Below are 22,798 nucleotides of genomic sequence, written 5' to 3'. Positions count from 1 at the left end.
AAAAAAAAAAAAAAAGGAGAGAGATTTTCTTTTTAAAAAAGGATTTAAGGGGGCCAGCGCTGTGGTGTAGCAGGTAAAGCCGTCACCTGCAGTGCCAGCATCCCATATGGGCACCAGTTCTAGTCCTGGCTGCTCCACTAACGATCCAGCTCTCTGCTACGGCCTGGGAAAGCAGTAGAAGATGGCCCAAGTGCTTGGGACCCTGCACCCACGTGGAAGACCTGGAAGAATCTCCTGGCTCCTGGCTTCAGATCAGCGCAGCTCTGGCTGTTGCAGACATTTGGGAAGTGAAGCAGTGGATGGAAGCCCCCCACCCTCCCGTGTGTGCTTCTGTGTAACTCTGCCTTTCAAATAAACCATACTTTTCACTTTTCTTTTTTAGATGAGCTTTATGTAAATATGTTTTCATAATTTGTAATCTCTTCATTTAAAACTATACAGTTCAATTTTTTTTTAAAAATATGGTGTGCTATGCAACAATCACAATTTTAGAAAATTTTTCATAACAGCAAAAGAACATTTTGGATGTCAAACCCCTCCCTTCTCCCATTAACTTAACTTCTTGGGCCATCTTCTACTGCTTTTCCAGGCCATAGCAGGGAGCTGGAAGGGAAGTGGGGCAGCTGGGACTGGAACGGCACCCATATGGGATGCCGACACTGCAGGTGGTGGCTTTACCTGCTATGCCACAGCTCCGGCCCCACAGTGTTTTGAAGTACTCTCCAAGGGACATAGTCAGATGGCAGCCAAAATTCGCTGAAACTTGACTGCTGTGATTGGCTGAGACTCAGTGCTTGTTTACAGGGTATACTATTAGGTTACAATTTTTTTACACTTCAAGATGTGCTATAGTTCATTATGTACGTGAATAATTATTGATAAAATATGTTGGTGTAATGGCATTCAAAGTAATTTTTTTTTTTTAACTTCACCCAGACCATCTATCCAAAACCGCAGCAAAAATGATTACCAGGGAAACTTTTATCTTTTTTTTTTGACAGGCAGAGTTACCAGGAAAACTTTAAAACCCTTGTTGCCTAAGTGAAAATGCCTGGTATCAGTGCTATTTTATAATGCCGAATGGGAGGCCATGGACTTAATCCCAGAAATAAATACAAAGTCATATTTGAAGAAGTAAAAATATTGAAAACTTAAAAAAGGATCAGTGCATTGGAAATACAAAGACTCAATTTACTAGAGTTTTTTTCTGATGTCCACATTAATAAAAAGAATGGGGAAATAACTAAGTGGACAACGGAATAAAGAACATAGACCATTTCAGGGATTGGTCAGTTTGTCAAAGGCACCAATCAGTGTAGGGGCTGTAGGAACAGGTGTAAGAGCGGGCAGCTGGACAGGGTCTCGCGAGCATCTCCAGCCCCGCCCCCGGGTCCCACCCCTGGCCAGAGCCCCGCCCACAGGCCTGGATCTGACCGCAGCCCGAGGCCCGGAGCCCGCCCACCCAGAACGAAGGCGGAAGCGGAAGTGAGGCCGGTGGCCCAGCGCCGTCTCTTCCGGCCGCGTCTCCGCCCAGTGGGCGGTCGTCGGCCTTTCCCGCGTGGGGGTGCCGCTGCGTGGGGGGCTGGGGCGGCGGTGGCGGAGGGTGGCGGAGGGTGGAGGAGGGACCCCCGAGGCTTCCTCCTGAGGGCTTCGCGGACGGCGGCGACTGCCTCTTCGGAAGCCTCCAAAGCAGTCGTTGGGATTTTGTTTGATTTTCCCCCGAAGAAGGAGGAATCTGCGTCCGTGGCGTGTGCCTGCGTGCCCGGCTGCTGCGGATCTCGCGGTCCCGGCACCTGAGGTGAGCGGTGTGGGCGGAGCTGGCCGCCGCCCCCCGTGCTCGTGAGCAGTGTTTCGTCTGAGAATTTGCCTCCCTCGCTGCGTGTCCCTAGGTTAATTTTTAACGCGTTAAGTTCAAAGTGAAATATAAAGCTACTTTTTTTTGGATGTCCAGGCTGTGCATGTTTCTGTTTGGATGTAAATGTGTGCAGACCACGAGGCATCTGTGGCTGCAAACTTGCAACTTCCAACTGCTTTTGCAGTGTGTTGTATTCACATTCTCCTTTGTGTCAAGAAAGTTCTTTGTGCCTCGCCTGATACTCTCATCGGTTGCTCAGGAGTGTGTGTATGTCTGCCTATTTGTGAATTCCCCAGTTGTCCTCCCATCTCGATTTCTAGTGTTAATCATTGTAGTTGGAAAAGACACCTGCTGTAATTTCTATCTTAAGATTGTTTTGTGCCGCAGATAAAAAAAAATTAAAAAAAAAAAAGAAGATTGTTTTGTGGTCCGACATAGGATTTATCCTGGAGAATGTTCCATGTGCACTTGAGAAGAATGTGCATTTTGCTGTTGGATAGAATTTTCTGCGCGTGTTCAGTACTTTTGGTATAAACTGTACTCTGAGTTCAGTGGTTCCTCATTTTCTGTCTGGATGACCTGTCAGTTATTGAAAGACTGGGTATGGAAGTTCCCTGCTGTTATTGTCTTCTAGTATCTTTCTTCACATCTATAAATTTAATTATATATTTAGGCCGGCGCCGCGGCTCACTAGGCTAATCCTCTGCCTGCGGTGCCGGCACACCGGGTTCTAGTCCTGGTCGGGGCGCCGGATTCTGTCCCAGTTGCCCCTCTTCCAGGCCAGCTCTCTGCTGTGGCCCGGGAGTGCAGTGGAGGATGGCCCAGGTGCTTGGGCCCTGCACCCCATGGGAGACCAGGATAAGTACCTGGCTCCTGGCTTCAGATCAGCGCGGTGCGCCGGCCGCAGCGCACCGGCCGCGGCGGCCATTGGAGGGTGAACCAACGGCGAAAGGAAGACCTTTCTCTCTGTCTCTCTCTCTCACTGTCCACTCTGCCTGTCAAAAAAAATTTTTAAAAAAATTGTTAAATTATATATTTAGGCTCTCTGATGCTGGTGGCGTATATATATTTCAGTTCTGTCTTCATGATGAATGGATCTTTTTATCATGGTGTAGTGACTGTGTCTCCTTTTATAGTCTTTGACCTGTAGTCTGTTTTATCTGATGAAAATATAGCTACCCCTGATTTTGTTTGGTTTCCATTTGCATGGAATGTCTTTTCCCTTTCTTTCCGGTTTTTTTTTTTTTTTTAATATTTATTTATTTGAAAGGCAGAGTTACAGAGAGGCAGAGAGAGAGAGAGGTCTTCCATCTGCTGGTTCACTCTCCAGATGGCCGCAATGGCTGGAGCTGGGCCAATCCAAAGCCAGGAGCCAGAAGTTTCTTCTGGGTCTCCCAGAAGACCCACCTCTCCCAATCATTTCTGCCATCTTTCACTGCTTTCCCAGGCTATAAAAGGAGAGCTGGATTGAAAGGGGAGGTGCTGGGACTTGAACTTGTGCCCATATGGGATGATGGTGCCGCTGGCAGAGGCTTAGCCCACTGAGTTACAGTGCATGCCCCCTTTCACTTTTTTTAAAATAAATTTTTATTTATTTGTTTTTATTTGAGAGAGAGACAGAGTTCGTCCACCAGGTCATTCATTCCTTAAATGCTCACACAGGTCTGTACCAGTCCAAAGCCAGGAGCCTGGGACACAATTCAGATCTCTCACTTGGGTGGCAGGGACCCGTTTACTTGAGCCATCACTGCTTGTCAGCGCACACATTGGCCAGAAGGTAGAATCAGAAGCAGAGCTGGGATTTGTACCTTGGCACTCTGATATCTAGTGTGGGTGTCCCAAGCAGCATGTTAATTGTGCCTTTTCCCAATCTTGTAGTTTCACAGTGTGTGTCCTGACAGATGAAGTCCCTGGTCAGACCCTGTCATTGTCTTGTTTGTTAATCCATGTAGCTGTCTGTGTTGGATTGGAGAACTTAATTCATGTACATTCATGGTGATTATTGGTAGGTAAGGACCTACTGGTGCCATTTTATTAATTGTTTTCTGGTTGCTTTGTACATCCTTCTCCCTCTCTTTCTGACTGCCTTTGTGATTAGATTCTTTCTCTAGAGATGTGCTTTGATTTTTTAAAAACTTTTATCCTTTGTATATCCTATAGGATTTTGCTTTGTGGTTACCATGAAGCCTACAGAAGACATCTTGATGTCATCACAGGGTATTTATTGATAAAATTTTAATTTTTTGATTTTTTATTTTTTTGAGAGGTAGAGTTATAGAGAGAGAGAGGGAGAGAGAGAGAGAGAGATCTTCCATCCACTGGTTCACTCTTCAAATGGCTGCAATGGCTGGAGCTGCACTGATCCGAAGCCAGGAGCCAGGAGCTTCTTCCAGGTCTCCCATGCCAGTACAGGGAGATGTGGGCCATTTTCTACTGCTTTTCCAGGCCATAGCAGAGAGCTGGATTGAAAGACGTGAACTGGTGCCATATGAGATGCTGGCGCTGCAGGAAGAGGATTAGCCCATTATGCCACAGCACTGGCCCCAAAATTTTAATTTTGATTGCATAAAGTAACTCCACTTTTCCTGAACTCTCACATCCTATTTTATTGGATTCACAATTTTTGTTGTGTATCCCTTAACAAATTATTGTAGGTATCTTTTTTAGATTTACTTATTTATTTTTTAAAGATGTATTTATTTATTTGAACGTCAGAGTTACACAGTGGCAGAGAAAGAGAAAAGAGAAAGGTCTTCCATTTGCTGGTTTACTCCCCAATTGGCCGCAATGTCCATCTGGAGCTGTGCTGATCTGAAGCCAGGAGCTTCTTCCGGGACTCACGTGGGTGCAGGATCCTGAGGACTTCGAGGACTTGGGCCATCTTCTACTGCTTTCCTAGGCCATAGCAGAGAGCTGGATTGGAAGTGGAGCAGCCTGGACTTGAACCAGCACCCTTATGGGATGCTGGCACTGCAGGAGGCGGCGTTACCTGCTAGTCCACAGTGCTGGCCCCTTAAGATTTATTTATTTATATATCTGAAAGCAGAGTTACAGAGAGAGGGAGAGATATTTTCCACCTACAGGTTTACTTCCCAAATGGCTGCAACAACTGGAGCTGGGCCAGGCCCAAGCCTGGAGCCAGGAGCTTCTTCCAGATCTCCCACATGGGTGCAGGGGCCCGAGGACTTGAACCATCCTCCACTGCTTTCCCAGGTGCATTAACAGGGAGCCGGAAGGGAAGTAGAGCAGCCTGGACTGGAACTGGCACCCATCTGGGATGCCAGCACTGCAGGCCATGGCTTAACCCATTGTGCCACAGCATCTGTCCCTATTGTAGCTATTTTTACTTGATAATAGAGAAACTTTATATGTGAGTAATGTAATGGTGCTGTTCTTAGACAAATTGGGAAGGCTGTAATTTACCCTTTTGAAGCAGAAATAAACTTGACATTTTTAAATACAGGGACACCTTAAATATTACAAAGTATGGCGTGAAACAAAAGTGAACATTGAGGAATAAATTGTTCTATCATTCAAGAAAATAGAAATACTAATGCTAACTTTTTGCTCCTAGTAAACTGAAACATACAAACCAAGAATTTTAATAAATCTGGGATGGGGCCGACGCTGTGGTGTACTGGGTATAGCCTGTACCTGCGGTGCCGGCATCCCAGATGGGCGCTGGTTCAAGTCGCTGCTGCTCACTTCCAATCCAGCTCTCTGCTGTGGCCTGGGAAAGCAGTGGAAAATGGCCCAAGTCCTTGAGCCCCTCCACCTACATTGGAGACCCAGAAGAAGCTCCTGGCTCCTGGCTTCGAATTGGCACAGCTCCGGCCATTGTGGCCATCTAGGGAGTGAACCAGCAGATGGAAGACCTGTCTCTCTGTGCCTCTGCCTCTCTGTAACTCTGCCTTTCAAATAAATAAAAAAACCTTTAAAAAAAAATCTGGAATGCCTACCAATTATCTCATTTGCTTCTATGTAACATTATTCCATTTTCGATAGTTTTATGTTTTAATCTACATAGTAATGAGTTAAATGTTTCACAAAACATCATTAAAGTATTTTGTGATTTACTGTGTTTAATTTTACTTGTAAATTTTATACTCTCATATGTTTTCCAGTTATTTAGCATCCGTTTTTTTTCAACATGAGAAACTCATTTTAGGCTTTTTTTTTTTTTTTTTTTTTTTTTTAAGATTTCTTCATTCAGAAACCAGTGACTTTCAGCTTTGGTTATAGACAGTAAAGAACTGAAGTGCTCACTACTCAGTGATTTGAAAATGTTAATGCTAAAAAAAAAAAAAAAAAAAGAAAATGTTAATGCTGGGGCTGGCTCCATGGCACAGCTGGTTAATCTGGTCCTGGCTCCCCCTCTTCCTGTCCAGCTCTCTGCTATGGCCTGGGAAAACAGTGGAAGATGGCCCAAGTGCTTGGGCCTCTGCACCTGCGTGGGAGACCAGAGGAGGCGCCTGGCTTCTGGCTTCGGATTGGCACAGCTCCAGCCATTGCGGCCGATTGGGGAGTGAGCCAACGGAGGGAGGACCTTTCTCTCTGCCTCTCCCTCTCACTCTGTAGCTCTGCCTCTCAAATAAATAAAATCTTAAAAAAAAAAAAAAGAAAATGTTAATGCTGTAAAATGTCATATAATTAATTTCCAAAGGAATATGTATTAAGTAAAAGTCTATAAATATATTAATGAGGCCAATTTTTCAGCATTTTTGATTTTTTTTTCACTTGTTAAGAAGCTGTTGATAGTACTTGAAACTGGAACTTCTAAACACAAAATAAATAAAACAAAATATTTATAGGAGGAAATGATTAATTTCTTTAGTGAATTTGTATAATTTCTCAATGAGTGTGATACAATTCATGGGAACATTCAAGTATCTGGTAATTTTTTGACCCTTTACATTTATTCTAAAATAACTTACATTATGAAAATAAGATAAGGCATTTTGAACTAAGAAGACATCTTCATATGCTTATTTAGCAAAAAAAATAACTTTTCAGTTCATACACTCTCATGTGTTTGAAAAATTCAAAACGTAATATTTATACTTTTTTTTTATATATTTTTTTTTATTTTTTATTTTTTTTATTTTTTTGACAGGCAGAGTGGACAGTGAGAGAGAGAGACAGAGAGAAAGGTCTTCCTTTGCCGTTGGTTCACCCTCCAATGGCCGCCGCGGCCGGCGCGCTGCGGCCGGCGCACCGCGCTGATCCGATGGCAGGAGCCAGGAGCCAGGTGCTTTTCCTGGTCTCCCATGGGGTGCAGGGCCCAAGCACCTGGGCCATCCTCCACTGCACTCCCTGGCCACAGCAGAGGGCTGGCCTGGAAGAGGGGCAACCGGGACAGAATCCGGCGCCCCGACCGGGACTAGAACCCGGTGTGCCGGCGCCGCTAGGCGGAGGATTAGCCTAGTGAGCCGCGGCGCCGGCCGTAATATTTATACTTTACATAAATGTTTAAGAAAAAACAGTACTTAAGACCATTCAAAGAAAATGACATTGAGTTATACTATGAAAAACTAGCTGTACTTGCGTACATTATTGTCATGTGTGTTTCTGAAGACATCAAGACTCAGGATAAAACATTTGATAAGTGTTTGAATTTCAAATATTCTGTGTTACTTTTCTATAGTAGAGCATAAAGTATGTTGCAATCTGTGTGACACAGTTAATAAACATTTTTAATTTGTGTAAACAAAAAATTTATTTATTTGAAAGGCAGAGCTACAGAGAGGCAGAGAGATTTTTTTTTAAAGATTTATTTATTTTACTTGAAAGTCACAGTTACACAGTGAGAGAAAAGTCTCCCATCCGCTGGTTCACTCCCCAGTTGGTCGCAACGGCCGGAGCTGTGCCAATCCGAAGCCAGGAGCCAGGAGCTTCTTCTGGGTCTTCCACGTGGGTACAGGGGCCCAAGGACTTGGGCCATCCTCTACTGCTTTCCCAGACTACAGCAGAGAACTGGAACAGAAGTGGAGCCACTGGGTCTTGAGCTGGCACCCATATGGGATGCTGGCACGGCAGGCAGCGGCTTTAACTGCTATGCCACACTGTCAGCCCTGTTAGTATTTTTTATAGGTCAGTTTTGGTGTTTAGAACTAACTCTTGTGTTTTTGTTTTTTTGAGGAATTCTTTGTTTCATTAATTTTTGACAGATAGCTTTGCTGAGTGTAGGATGCTTGGTTGTTGGTTTTTTCTTTTAGCAGCTAAATATCATGCCCCTTTCACCTGGCCTAAGTTCTCTGGTGACGAATCTGCTCATAGCGATCATGTGATTGCTTCTCATGCTGCCTTCAGGATCCTCTCTGCCTCTGATTTATGACTGTTTCATTATAATATCCCTTGGTATATTCTTGTTTGGATTGAATTTAATTGGGGACTTTTTAGTTTCTAATACATGGATATTTATATATTTTTCCAGATATAGAGAATTTCCTGATAGTTTCTTTTTTTGTTTTTAAAGATTTATTTATTTTTATTTATTTTTTATTTTTTATTTATTGGACAGGTAGAGTTATAGACAGTGAGAGAGAGAGACAGAGAGAAAGGTCTTCCTTCTGTTGGTTCATTCCCCAAATGGCCGCCACGGCTGGCACTGCGCCAATCCGAAGCCAGGAGCCGGGTGCTTCCTCCTGGTCTCCCATGCGGGTGCAGGGCCCAAGCACTTGGGCCATCCTCCACTGCCTTCCCGGGCCACAGCAGAGAGCTGGACTGGAAGAGGAGCAACCGGGACTAGGACCCGGCACCCATATGGGATGCCGGCACTGCAGATGGAAGATTAAGTGAGCCAGGGCACCGGCCCCTTATTTATTTATTTATTTTTTAAAGATTTATTTATTTATTTGAAAGAGTTACACAGAGAGAGGAGAGGCAGAGAGAAAGAGAGGGAGAGGGAGAGGGAGATGGAGAGGGAGAGGTCTTCCATCCAATGGTTCGCTCCTCAGATGGCCGCAACGCCGGAGCTGCGCCAATCTGAAGCCAGGAGCCAGGAGCTTCCTCCGGGTCTCCCACGCTGGTACATATCCCATAGTACCAGCCCCCTGATATAACTTTTAACACACAACAATTCTTAGTAAGTGGCAGTTCGTCTTAGTAATATCCATGTTGTAGATTTTACTGTTTTTGGTGATTTTTACATATATGAAGCTATATCAAAAAGTTCATTAAAATTTAAAAATGTTTATTTTGCTGTAAAAAATTAGAAATCTGTGCATAGTTTTTTATGAGACAGTCTATGTACTGATCTATTTGTTTATTTGAAAGGCAGAACAGCAGAGTAGGGGAAGAGTCAGAATCTTCCATTTGTTGGTTCATTCCCTAAATGGCCACAACAGTCAGATCTGAGCCAGGCTGAAGCCAAGAGCCAGGAACTCCATTCTGGTCTCCACCATGGGTGTCTGAGGCCCAAGTACTTGGACCATCTTCTGCTGCTTTCCCAGGTGCATTAGTATGAAGCTGGACTTGGAAGTAGAGTAGCCAGTACTTGATCCCTCAGTACTTGATGGGATGCAGGTGTCACAAACCATGGCTTAATCCACTGAACCACAAATTCCAGCCCTGTGTGTAGTTTTCATAATGCATATTTTCCTTAAAGCTTTTGAGGACTCATGTGTAAATAGATTTCACAGTTTTTTTCCACACAAAAATGAATATTTTCAAGTGTCCATATACACAGAGAGAGTTAGAGAGCATGGGTGTATGCACTAATATATGGTGTTCAGTGACTGAAAATTAACACTTGTTGATTAATGATTGATGTCAACATAAATTTAAGTAGCCCTATATAAGATATCACCACTGTGCATGTTACCCCGATGTGTTCTGCAAATTATAGAAGAACACGTTCAAGCATATTTCTCTGAGTTTTGAAGGATGGGAATTATCAGATTGTGTCATGGGTAGATACTGTTGGTAATTTTCAGAGAATCTGCTTTAGGTACTCCTTCCCCCTGGCCCTTGCACAAAGGTCTGGGCCGTTATAATAACATTTCTGAGATGTTAAAATGGACCAGAGAGGGCAGTTCTATAAGTGAGCTCCTTCATGTGTCTGCTTTGGGAAGTAGTACTGCTTAATGTAATTTCTGGGTCAATGTTTTTCAGGGCTTAACTCTTTTTTTTTTTAAATTTTTTATTTATTTATTTTATTTATTTATTTTTTTGACAGGCAGAGTGGACAGTGAGAGAGAGAGACAGAGAGAAAGGTCTTCCTTTGCCGTTGGTTCACCCTCCAATGGCCGCCGCAGCCGGTGCACTGCGCTGATCCGAAGGCAGGAGCCAGGTGCTTCTCCTGGTCTCCCATGGGGTGCAGGGCCCAAGCAATTGGGCCATCCTCCACTGCACTCCCAGGCCACAGCAGAGAGCTGGCCTGGAAGAGGGGCAACTGGGACAGAATCCGGGTCCCTGACTGGGATTAGAACCCGGTGTGCCGGCGCCGCAAGGCGGAGGATTAGCCTTGTGAGCCGTGGCGCCGGCCCAGGGCTTAACTCTTATTATCTGTAAATTGGGGCTGTTATATTTTCCTAATGGGCATTGTGCTTGCAACCCCCCCCCCCTTTGTTTTTTAGCTCTGATTGACATAAAACTACAGTAGTGTTGTATCTTTATAGTATGTTTGTGAGTTTCTGTGAATGTGTTGGATTATTTGATAATTTCAAACCAGGGTGGGATGCCTTCTAGGCATGTTAATATGGGATTATGGCCAGTTTTGGGTTCTCATGCCTTTTTGTCTGCCCTAGGATATTTGCCTTCTAGGGTTCTAATCTGTGTTCATGAAGAAAAGTCAGAGGTATAACCACATGATTGACTGCCTGGTAAATTATCAGATATGAAAAATGTGTACCTTTCTACCAGCGGATATATTTGCATCTACTAGGTATACACGACTCTTTCTAGGCAAAGTTGTCTTCAGAGCTTTGTAAAGCAAATAAAGCCTCATTTAAGAACTGAGAGAGACCCTAGTTGAATTTCTCTATGAAGTGAAGCATCGCATATTGGTGAAAGAATGCCTTGGGGCCGGTGCTGTGTTGTAGTGGGTAAAGCTGCCGCCTGCAGTGCCAGTATCCCCTATGGGTGCCAGTAGGAGTCTTGGCTGCTCCACTTTTGATCCAGCTCGCTGCTATGGCCTGGGAAAGAAGTAGAAGATGGCCCAAGTTCTTGGGCCCCTGCTGCCTCGTGGGAGACCCAGCAGAATTCCTGGCTCCAGGCTTTGGATTAGCGCAGCTCCAGCCATTGTGGCCATCTGAGGAGTGAACCAGCAGATGAAAGATCTCTCTCTCTCTCTCTTTCTCTGCCTCTCTCTGCCTCTCTGTAACTCTGCCTTTCAAATACGTAAAAAAATCTTAAAAAAAAAAAAAAATGGATGAGTGCTTCCCAGCTCCTCCTTTGAAAAAAGAAAGAATGCCTTGACCACCATCTTTATTCTTTACCCTCATTGTTTTGTATCCATTTTTCTGAGTGTGTGATTTACTTATTTGAGAGTTGGAAACAAGTAGACTGCAAGAGCTCACATCTGCTGGTTCACTCCCTAAATGTCCACAGTAGCCAGGGCTGGGCCAGGCTGAAGTAGGAGCTGAGAACTCTATTCACATCTCCCACAGGGGTGATAGGAGTCCAACCACTCGAGCCATCATCACCTGCAGCCCACTAGGGTGCATTAGTAGGAAGTTGGAATCTGGAATGGAGCAGGACTCTTACCTAGGCATTCTGATTATGATGCAGTTGTCACAACCAGTGTCTTAATTGCTAGGCTTGCCTGAGAAGTTTAATTTGATAGAGGGTAGTAAGACAAGAAAGACCTCCCTTTCTGGTTGTGGTGACACAGTTCATATTTGAGATATGCCGTTAAAGCCGTATGACTGGAGTTAAGAAATAGTGAATGTGTATGGATACAGAGAAGAATCCCTAGGGCCCTTGAACCCTGGCTTAGGCAGTAAGAAAATCTACCTTTCTATATAGGCATGGTGTTGTCTGTCCTCATTTTCCTGTGCATGTGGTAGAGGTGTTACACTGCTCAAGCTGTGTATATGTGATTTAGGACTCTGTGACCTTTAATGATGTGGTTATGGACATAACCCAGGAAGAGTTGCCTTTATTGGAATCAGATCAGAGAAATACATACAAAGATATGATGCTGGAGAACTGTGAAAGCCTGGTTACAGCTGGTAAGACTACCATCATGCCTTTCAGCATCTTAGGGAACAGATTATTTATAAAGAACATTATTTATTTACTCTGTCCTAGGATTTGTAATTTGTATTTCCATCTTGGAACAACATGAGAAATAAACACGGTCTGTGTCCTAATAATTTTTTTTTTTTTTTGACAGGCAGAGTTAGACAGTGAGAGGGAGAGAGACAGAGAGAAAGGTCTTCCTTTTGCATTGGTTCACCCACCAAATAGTCACTACGGCTGGCGCACTGCACCGATCCAAAGCCAGGAGCCAGGTGCATCCTCCTGGTCTCCCATGCGGGTGCAGGGCCCAAGCACTTGGGCCATCCTCCACTGCCTTCCCGGGCCACAGCAGAGAGCTGGACTGGAAGAGGAGCAACCGGGACTAGAACCCGGAGTGCTGGCGCCACAGGCGGAGGATTAGCCTGGTGAACCACAGCGCCGGCCGACCTAATAATGTTTTAATCACCTTGGCGCTTCTTAACTGTTTTGCGAGGTCAACAGAGTCACTGTTATTGCTCAGAAATATTCATTTTTCATCTCTGCCCTTGACTTATTATATCAGATACTTTTTAAAAAATATTTTATTTTATTTATTTGAAAGAGTTACAATGAGAGGTAGAGGCAGAGAGAGAGGGAGAGGTCTTCCATCGGATGGTTCACTCACCAGATGGCTGCAACGGCCAGAGCTGAGCCGATCTGAAGTCAAGAGCCAGGAACTTCTTCCGGGTCTCCCACGTGGGTGCAGGGGCTGAAGGACTTGGGCCAACCTCCACTGCTTTTCCAGGCCATAACAGAGAGCTGGATTGAAAGGAGTACCTGGGACTAGAACCGGTGCTCATGTGGGATGCCGGTGCTTCAGGCCAGGGCGTTAACTCACTGTGCCACAGCGCCGGCCCCAGATACTTTCCACCTAAGACTCTGTCTACTATGTTCTGAAAATCCCTTCCCCTGAATGTTGTGCATTGTAATTTTTAGGGATTTCTGGTATAGTTCTCCATGATAACAGAGTTCTTCTTGGTTGACTTATTTATTTCCTGCTTGACTACAATTTTTGTGCTTTGTCAGTGTTTTTTTTTTTTTTTTTTTTAAAGATTTATTTATTTGGAAGAAAGTTACACAGAGAGAGGAGAGGTGGCGAGAGAGAGAGAGAGAGAGAGAGAGAGAGAGATTTTCCATCTGCTGGTTCACTCTCCATTTGGCCACAATGGCCAGAGCTGTGTCAATCCAAAGCCAGGAGCCAGGAGCTTCTTCCAGATCTCCCACGCGAGTGCAGGGGCCCAAGCACTTGGGCCATCTTCCACTGCTTTCCCAGGCCATAGCAGAGAGCTGGATCGGAACTGGAGTAGCTGGGACTAGAACTGGCACTCATATGGGTCGCTGGCACTGCAGGCGGCTGCCTTACCCACTACGCCTCAGTGCTGGCCCCTTGTCAGTGTGTTTGTAAGCATGAATTTGTTTTTCAGGGGTCATGGATAACCACTTTGTACAGAGTGAGTTGGTATTTACATTTTTAGTTCTTTTGAAATAGTTTCTCTGCTTTTGTTAGACTTGAAGCACAGGAATGTCTATCATCTCCTCTTTTAGTCTCCTGCATTAACTTATTTTTCCCCATGTACAGGATGCCAGCTTATGAAACCCAGTCTGATCTCTTGGTTGGAACAAGCACAAGAGATGGGAACTGTGCAGAGAGGAGTTCTTCAAGTTGAGTGTTTGTGAAGAGCAACCCTGATTAGCAAGAATTTGAGTGTTCAGAGGCATAATGAAGAAACTACTCAGATGTACTTCATCTGAGAAGATTGACGTAATTTGCCTCAGAAGTTAGAAGTTCCCATACTCTAAGTTCTGTCCCAACTTCCTGTAATGTTGTAAAATGACGTTGTTCTTTTTCAAGTTCATTATTATTATTATTTTAATTTGACAGGCAGAGTTAGGGTGAGAGAGAGACAGAGAGAAAGGTCTTCCTTCCTTCCTTTTGGCTGGTGCGCCATGCCGATCCGAAGCCAAGAGCCAGGTGCTTCCTCCTGGTCTCCCATGTGGGTGCAGGGCCCAAGCACTTGGGCCATCCTACACTGCACTCCCGAGCCACAGCAGAGAGCTGTCCTGGAAGAGGAGCAACTGGGACTAGAATCTGGTGCCCATATGGGATGCCGGCGCCACAGGCAGAGGATTAACCAAGTGAGCCATGGCGCCAGCCCCTCAAGTTCATTATTTTGATGTATGTTCTTTGTTCAGCTATTTACCATTCTTCCCTGATAATACTCTTGATTATCTATCAGTTTTAATTTTCTTACTTACTTACTTATTGAAAGTTAGAGTTATGGAGAGAGAGACTGGAAGACACAGACACAGAGATCTTCCATGTACTAGTTCATTTCCCAGATGACTGCAATGGCCAGGGCTGGGCCAGGCTGAAGCTGGGAGCTGGGAACTTCATCTGGGTCTCCCACAGGAACACTTTGACCGTCTTCCACTGCTTTCCCATTCCATTAGTAGGGAGCAGGATCCGAAGTGGAGCAGCCAGGACGTGAACTGTGCCCGTGTGGGATGTCGGTGTCACAGGTGGCAGCTTTACTCACTGTGCCACAACACTGGCCTCAGTTTTAATTTTCAGTGAATAAATTTATAACAAATTATCCAAATTTTTGATCTCTGATCCTTAAGATGACCAAATTTTTGACCAAATCTAAATCTTCAGTATTTGGTTTCTTTTTTACCATGTTTATTTTGAAAACAAATATGAAGAGACTTACTATTTTTAACACTTTTAATCTGGTTTTTTTTCAAACTTAAGTTTGTTTTGTGTTTAATTTCAGAATGGGAAATGCAGCTGCAAACTCAAGGTTCAGCACTTGAGCAGAATTTGTTGAAAGAGTATTCCTCTGATGGGTTAGAAATGGTAAGCTCAACACGGGATATTTCTTATTTTCCATATTCAGAGGAGACTTGGTATTCTGATATAGATAATCAGCATATGTCTTTCATACATCCAGTATTGTAAGCTCACATTTTACCCCTGTCATCACTGCTAAACTGTGCTTTCTGTAAAGGCAGGAACTGCATCATAATTATTTATATCTGCATTACTTGCAATATAATTAATAATTATATTTAATTATTATAATTAACGAGTGCTCAGTAAAGGGATGAAATGGAAAAAAAGGGAAAATCCACATATGTAAAAGAAAATGAAATCCTGTCTTTTGCAACAAGATGGACGCAATTAGAAACCATTATACTTAATGAAATAAGCCAGTCCCAAAAAGACAGATATCATGTGTTTTCCTTGATCTGAGGTGACTAATACAGTACCCTAAGTGTGATATATTGGAGTGAAATGGACATTTTGAGATTCAGTGATTGTTTACAGCCCTTGTTTTCTGTTGAACAGTGTTTTTGTTTTTGTTTTGTTTTTTTCTCTTCATACTATTTGAACTCTTTTACTTAGTGTAGGGTTAACTTTATGATCACTAAGTAAATTGAAAGTAGATCTCTATAAAAATTAAGAGTGGGAATGAGAGAGGGAGGAAGAAGACAAGTTGGAGCATGGGTGGGATATATCACTGTTCCTAGATCTGTATATATGAAATACATGAAACTTGTGTAATTTAAATAAAACTTAAAAAAAATAATGAAAAATTTAAAAAACAGAAAATCAGCATGGAAGAAAGATACTTGAGAGAAATAGATTCACATAGGAGAGAGCAATGTGTCTGAACACATAATCTGATCATGATGGATGTAGGTATATTCAGACTTAGTGTGAAATTTATGTTCTTCCAAAAAATGCCATAATTGGATCAATTAGGAGGACATATTTCCTTGTAGCTATACTTGTCTTCTTTGCTCCCTAGAACAAATACTGACTTAGAATCCATGCCAAGACTGAGTCCCTGATTAAATTTCCCCAGAATATCTTGCTTCTCACATTGGTGAATGATTATGCTGAAATGTATCTCAGACTTTTAGTAAGTATGTTAATTTTAACTATCCTGATGCCAATTACATATATATATATATATATATATATATATAAATATATATATATATATATTGGCACTCTGACAGATACTAGGGAAGATGAAACTCCTTTACTTGAAGAATTCATTCATATATCAGTGTTCATCAAGTGTTTGTAATGTGTTCAGGAGTGTGTGCTACAGTTTAGAACAGTGAGACAAGACGAGCTCCCAGACTAGTCATTGTGAGATAAGGTCACATATAAGAAGTGCCATTGAAGCCTTAGCATTAGAGATGATTGGCTTATTTATTTGAATTGTGTATATTGAATGTGTATGAAAAGAAGCTTTCTTAGGACTGTTGAACCCTGGGGTAGATAATGAGAGACCTTAGAACCTTTATATGCATTGGTCTCACTTGCTCATTGTGTAGTTAACATTGATGGAGATGTTACTTGTCTCAAACCAGTGTGTTTATGATGGTTTAGGACTTGGTAACCTTTGATGATGTGGCTGTGGACTTCACCCACGAGGAGTGGACTTTATTAGACTCAACTCAGAGAAACCTCTATAGAGATGTGATGGTGGAGAACTACAAAAACCTGGCCATAGTTGGTAAAACTGTTTTCATTCTTCATAGTCTCTTTGGGAACAGAAATACATTATATACTTACTGTGTTTTGAAGATTGATGATGTCAACTCTGAGTATAATGGGAAATAGCAGAGACATAGGTCTTGTGTTAATACAATTTAATCTTTGGTGATACTTTTCCACCTGATTTGGTCTCAGGATCAAATGGCATGATTGAATTAAAAATGTACGTTGTGAGACTCCACCTTTGACACACTGAATCAGAAGACCTCTAGTTGCACCTCTGTCATCTATGTCTTATCAGTTCCTCCACATGAATCTGATTCACGGTAAAGATGACAACCACTCGGGCCGGTATTGTGATGCAGCAGCTTAGGCCACTGCCTGTGACGCCGGCATCCCGTGTCCTGACTACTTTGCTTCCAGTGCAGCTCCCTGCTAATGCACTTGGGATAGCAGTGGAAGATGGCCCAAGTACTTGGTCCCTGTTACCCACATGGGAGACCTGGATAGAGTTCCAGTCTCCTGGCTTCAGCCTGGTGCGGCACTGGCTGTTGCAGCCTTTTGAGGAGTGAACCAGTGAATGGAAGATCTCTCTCTCTCTCTGTATAACATTGTGCCTTTCAAGCTAAAAAATAAATAAATAAATAAAAAAACAAACTCCAATGCTGTTAGAGTTTCCCGTGAGAATATCTTTCTCTGATTCCATTATTCCTATTTGAAGAAAAGTCTTAGTAGTTTTTAAATATCTATTTAAACCTGAATATGGACTTCAGGCATTAAACATGGCCAGTGTCTGTGGGATACTGAAAGAAGTGATATTTGCATTTTGAGATCTTTAGAAGTAATTAATGCTTTCCTAAGAAATAGTTATTTTTTCATGAGGAGCTTTGTCATACCTTGCGTGAGCCTCTTCCACTGAGGTGCCTTTTCCTGTGTACAGGATATCAGCTGTTCAAACCCAGCCTTATTTCTTGGTTGGAAGAAGGAGTGGAACAATGTGTTCATCAAGGTAAGAGTTTATGAAAAACATTTTTGGTCATTGAGAAGTTCAGTGTGTTTGGAAGCATGAGGCAACTTAAAAAAAAAAAAAAAAAAGGAAAAGCATTTGGGATCTGGGATCTGAAGGCTGAGGCCATTAGCCAGTGAGTTTTGGGATATCTTTGACTTCTCATAGTCTATTACTTGATCTAGACTTTGCTTTGATCTCACAATCTGCTCTTTGCTTCTTTGAGTTATGGTTTTCTTTGTGCAGATATTTCCTGCTTTTCTTCCCTCATAATACTATTTCTGTTACTATCATGTTTAATTTTCTAGGAAAAAAGCGGTTACTTAATTTCTAAAGTTTGCCCCAACCCCTTAACATTGCTGAATTTTAGACATGGCCTTCTTGGACTTCTCAAATCTGTCTTGTATTTTCTTATGTTTAATATGAATTATATAAATGAGCTTTTAACATTTTAACTTATTTAACCTTTTACTTTATACAAACCCTTATATATGTTTTCTGTTTCACTTCAGAGTGGGAAATGGACCTTAATACCAAAGGGACAGCTCTTCAGGATATTTTTTGGTCAGATACTTCAAATGAGATACAACTGGTAAGATTAGTTTCTAAATTCAGATAAGATTGGGATTTCCATGATAGAAATCAGTACAAATGTGAGATGCTTGCAAGAAGTAGCTTTCGCCCAAGAGGGAGCAATGTCTGTGGAGAGAAACCCCAAACCTGGGTGAGCTTAGTGCTCCTGCATTCTCACTAGTATTCCCTTAAATCTGAAAAAGCCTTTAAACACCATTCATTTCTTTATCAACAGGCAAAAAGTCGCAATGGAGGGGAACTCCATGAATATAACCAATGTAGCAAAGCCTCCAGTGATGACTTTGAGCTACACACAGATACTCAAAATACAGAGAATACTTCTGAATCTAATCAGTATGGAAAAGACTTTCTTCTGCCCAGGACAGTCTCCACAGGAGACACACTTTCGGAATTAATTCAATGTGAAAAATCCTTCAGTCTGACTGCAGATGTCCAACAGAGAGAATGCCCGCAAGACAGAGTCTTTCGGAACAGTGGCTACAGCCAAACCAATGTCAGTCAGTCATACCTTCAGACTCTCGGAAGAAACCACAGTGAAGGAAAACTCTCCAATTGGGAACGATATGGGAAAACTTCTACTCAGCCCATAAGCCACGTTGTACACATTCAAACACACATTGTAAGAAAACCCTACAAAAATAAGGAATGTGGAAAATTATTCACATATCCTTTGTATAGTAATAATATGCAAAATCATACTAGAGAGAAATCCTGTGATTGGAAGGAAGATGGGAAAGCTTTCACTGTGCCCTCAGGTCAAACTGTGCATATTCAAAATCAAGCTGGGGAGAAGTCGTATGAATGCAAGGAATGTGGGAAAGCCTTTGGGAAGTCCTCAGGCCTCGCTGAACATATGAGAAGTCACACAGGTGAGAAGCCCTTTCAGTGTGATGAGTGTGGGAAGGCCTTTGCCTCTTCCTCCTATCTCACTGCACATTTGAGAACTCACACTGGAGAGAAGCCCTTTGAGTGTAAGATGTGTGGGAAAGGATTCACGCGTTCCTCCTACCTTCGCATTCACACGCGAACTCACACCGGAGAAAAACCCTATCAGTGTAAAGAGTGTGGGAAAGCGTTCACCGTGCGCTCCGGCCTTAATATACACTTACGAACACACACTGGAGAGAAGCCCTATGAATGTAAGGAATGTGGAAAGGCCTTCACGAGTTTTCGTCAACTCGCTGAACATATGAAAACTCACACTGGTGAGAAGCCTTTTGTATGTGATGTATGCACAAAATCCTTTAGGAATTCCTCATGCCTTAAGAAACATTTTCGAATTCATACTGGAGTTAAGCCCTATCAATGTAAGGAGTGTGGGAAAGCCTTCGCCGGACGAACGGGCTTTACTACACATGTGCTCACTCACACTGGGGAGAGACCCTACGAGTGTAAGGAGTGTGGGAAGGCCTTCACTACATCCTCGGGCCTTATTGAACACATGAGAAGTCACCTGAGAGAGAAGCCCTTTGAATGTGAGCAGTGTGGGAAAGCGTTTGCTTCTTCTTCATATCTCATTGCACATTTGCGAACCCACACTGGAGAGAAGCCCTTTGAGTGTGCGGTGTGTGGGAAAGCCTTCACACGTTCCTCCTACCTTCACAGGCATGTGCGAATTCACACTGGAGAAAAACCCTATGAATGCAAGGACTGTGGGAAAGCGTTCACGGAGCGATCATGCCTTAATGTACACTCACGAACACACACTGGAGAGAGGCCCTACAAATGTAAGGAATGTGGGAAAGCCTTCACTACCTTTCCTCAACTAACTGAACATATAAAAACTCACACTGGTGAGAAGCCTTTTGAATGTCAAGTATGTGCAAAATCGTTTAGAAATTCCTCATGCCTTAAGAAGCACTTTCGAATTCACACTGGAGTTAAGCCTTATCAGTGTAAGGAGTGTGGGAAAGCCTTCGCCGGGCGAACGGGCTTTACTACACATGTGCTCACTCACACTGGGGAGAGACCCTACGAGTGTAAGGAGTGTGGGAAGGCCTTCACTACGTCCTCACACCTTATTGAGCATGAAAGAAGTCACACAGGAGAGAAGCCCTTTGAATGTGACCAGTGTGGGAAGGCCTTTGTGGCTTCCTCATCTCTTAATGTCCACTTGAGAACTCACACTGGGGAAAAGCCCTTTGAGTGTAAGATGTGTGGGAAAGCATTTCGGTATTCCTCCAGTCTTTGCAGTCACATGCGAACTCACACTGGAGAGAAGCCCTATGCGTGTAAAGAGTGTGGGAAGGCTTTCACTGAGCGCTCACGCCTTACTAAACACTTACGAACACACTGGAGAGAAGTCCTATGAACGCGGAATGGTCATCACTAGTTCTGATTTTACCGAACGTAAAAAAATACCACTGGAGAGAAACCTTTTCAATATAAGGAATCAGGAAGATTTTTTTAGGAAGTCCTTATTTATAATCTCATTTGAATTCAGTGTTGGAAAACCTTATCAATATAAGCAATTTGTGAAAGCATTCAGTTGTCCCTGTTTATTTCCAGTATATTAAAAAACTCACATAGATACTGAGAGCCACTGGAATTTCCACACCATCCAGCATGTAAGAACATGCCTTGAAGCTGTGTAGTATAGGCAATACTGAAAAGCTTTACTGTTTCATGAGGGTCTTGCTAAAAATTTCCAATAGAGAAAAATGATTGGCATAAAATATGGAAAAGTTGCAGTTCAGCTGTGTATTTTGATACTCACCTGTGATTTCTGAAATCTGCATGTTGACAGAAACATGGCTTTCTAGGTGGTCCTGTAGATGGATTTTGAATATTTCATTTGTCTAAGTATGTGTATATTTTTATTATTTTAATTATAAATGTTCAATTTCTTAAGTGATTATATCTTTTTTGAGGTATAATTTTTTTGAGAAGAAAACAATTTCTTATGAAGTTTTAAACCAAACTTCCTTAAGATTCCTTCTTAAGGAATCTTAAAATGTCTTGAGGTATAATTAAAAACTCGTATATATTTAGGATGTATAACTCAAGGTATGATATATGTAAATATTGTGGAATTATTAACACAGTCACACTGATTAATACATTAGTTACCTCATGTAGTTACCTTTTATTTGCCATATGGTGAGAACATTTTCTACTATTTCTTTTTTGACAGGCAGAGTGGACAGTGAGAGAGACAGAGAGAAAGGTCTTCCTTTGCCATTGGTTCACCCTCCAATGGCTGCCGCGACTGGCGTGCTGCGCCGGCGCACCGCGCTGATCCGATGGCAGGAGCCAGGTACTTATCCTGGTCTCCCATGGGGTGTAGGGCCCAAGTACTTGGGCCATCCTCCACTGCATTCCCTGGCCACAGCAGAGAGCTGGCCTGGAAGAGGGGCAACCGGGACAGAATCCGGCGCCCCGACCGGGTACTTTCTACTATTTTGAATTCCAAGTATAGAATATGTTATAAGGACCAGGCTATACATAACTGAAAAATTGTACCTTTGAGCAGTATCTCCCATTTTTTTTAAGAGTTATTTATTTATTTAAAGTCAGAGTTACACGGAGAGAGGTCTTCTGTCAGCTGGTTCACTTCTCAATTAGCTGCAACAGCTGCCGCTGCAGCTAACCAAGCCAGGAACCTGGAGCTTCTTCTGGATTTCCCATGTAGGTGCAGGGGCCCAAGGACTTGGGCCATCTTATACTGCTTTCCTAGGCCATAGCAGAGAGCTAGATGGGAGAGGGAGCAGCTGGGACTCGAACTGGTACCCATACGGGATGCCAGCACTGCAGGTGGTGGCTTTACCTGCTACGCCACAGCGCTGGTGCCAATATCTCCCATTTTCTTAGATTTCCCCCTCCCCCAGTCTGTAGTAGCCACTATTCTGTTTCTGTAAGTTGGGCTTTTTAAAGATTCCATATGTGTTGCAGGGATCAAGTATTTGAGCCTACTGCTCACCTGTTGCTTCCTAGAGACTGGAATTGCGGGCAGAGCTGGAACGTGAACCCAGCCACTGCAATATGGAATGTGAGCATCTTAAGCAGTGCCTTAACTGCAGTGCTAACCGCATCTCCTTTTAAGGTAAATATATATATATGCACACACACATAGACACACACATTTTATTTTTCCATACATCCTTGAGTAACAGTTTTCATAACCTATAGGTACAGAACATAGGAGTACATATTTCTTCAGATAGTGAATTTATTTCCTTGCATATACCATGAGACTGCAAAAAAGTTCATGGGAAATATGTATTGTGAAGAGACTCAATGGATTTTAATATGTTGCTCTTAAATAAGCCGTTAGTTCCATTTTCCCAGAACTTTTTGAAGTCTTGTATACCCAGAAGTAGGTTTGTTGGATCCTATTTTTAATTTATGAGTAACTTTTATACTTTCTTCATAATAACTGTGCCAATTTATAGTCTCACCAACAGTGTACAAGCATTGTTCCTCCACCATTGTCACCAACACTTGTTATCTTTTTATTTTTATTTTTTAGAAAGCTTTTATTTAATAAGTATAAATTTCATAGGTACAGCTTTTGGAATATATTGGTTCTTCCCCCCCATACCCACCCTCCCACCCCCACTCCCATCCCACCTCCTACTCCCTCTCCCATCCCATTCATCACTAAGATTCA

General features: G+C 42.8%; 1 protein-coding gene and 1 long non-coding RNA gene across 4 annotated transcripts; one reads left to right on the top strand and one right to left on the bottom strand.

Moving 5' to 3' along the window:
- Positions 1–1,454: 1,454 nt before the first annotated feature.
- LOC127489287 (uncharacterized) lies at positions 1,455–20,672 on the top strand. Of its 3 annotated transcripts, none has more exons than XM_070059169.2 (6): positions 1,455–1,798; positions 14,851–14,933; positions 16,482–16,608; positions 17,530–17,598; positions 18,108–18,187; positions 18,404–20,672. In XM_070059169.2, exons 2-6 carry the CDS (start codon positions 14,859–14,861, stop codon positions 20,498–20,500), a joined length of 2,448 nt encoding a protein of 815 aa, XP_069915270.1. In that variant the 5' UTR covers positions 1,455–1,798; positions 14,851–14,858; the 3' UTR covers positions 20,501–20,672. The 3 variants fall into 3 exon arrangements, with proteins under 3 accessions (XP_069915270.1, XP_089172488.1, XP_089172489.1); XM_089316362.1 differs by having other exon boundaries at positions 1,517–1,798; positions 16,482–16,604; XM_089316363.1 differs by lacking the exons at positions 14,851–14,933; positions 16,482–16,608 and having other exon boundaries at positions 1,557–1,798.
- LOC149121564 (uncharacterized) lies at positions 18,746–20,987 on the bottom strand. Its single transcript, XR_016223356.1, has 2 exons — positions 20,906–20,987; positions 18,746–18,819 (listed from the first exon to the last, which is right to left on the bottom strand). It is a non-coding gene; the product is annotated as an uncharacterized LOC149121564 (long non-coding RNA).
- Positions 20,988–22,798: the final 1,811 nt, after the last annotated feature.

This window comes from Oryctolagus cuniculus, chromosome 16 (assembly GCF_051225735.1).
Source record: "Oryctolagus cuniculus isolate XC-2025 breed Fujian yellow rabbit chromosome 16, ASM5122573v1, whole genome shotgun sequence".
NCBI lineage: Eukaryota > Metazoa > Chordata > Mammalia > Lagomorpha > Leporidae > Oryctolagus > Oryctolagus cuniculus.
The sequence above is the reverse complement of the archived record's forward strand: the minus strand, read 5'-3'. Positions and strand labels throughout refer to the sequence as shown.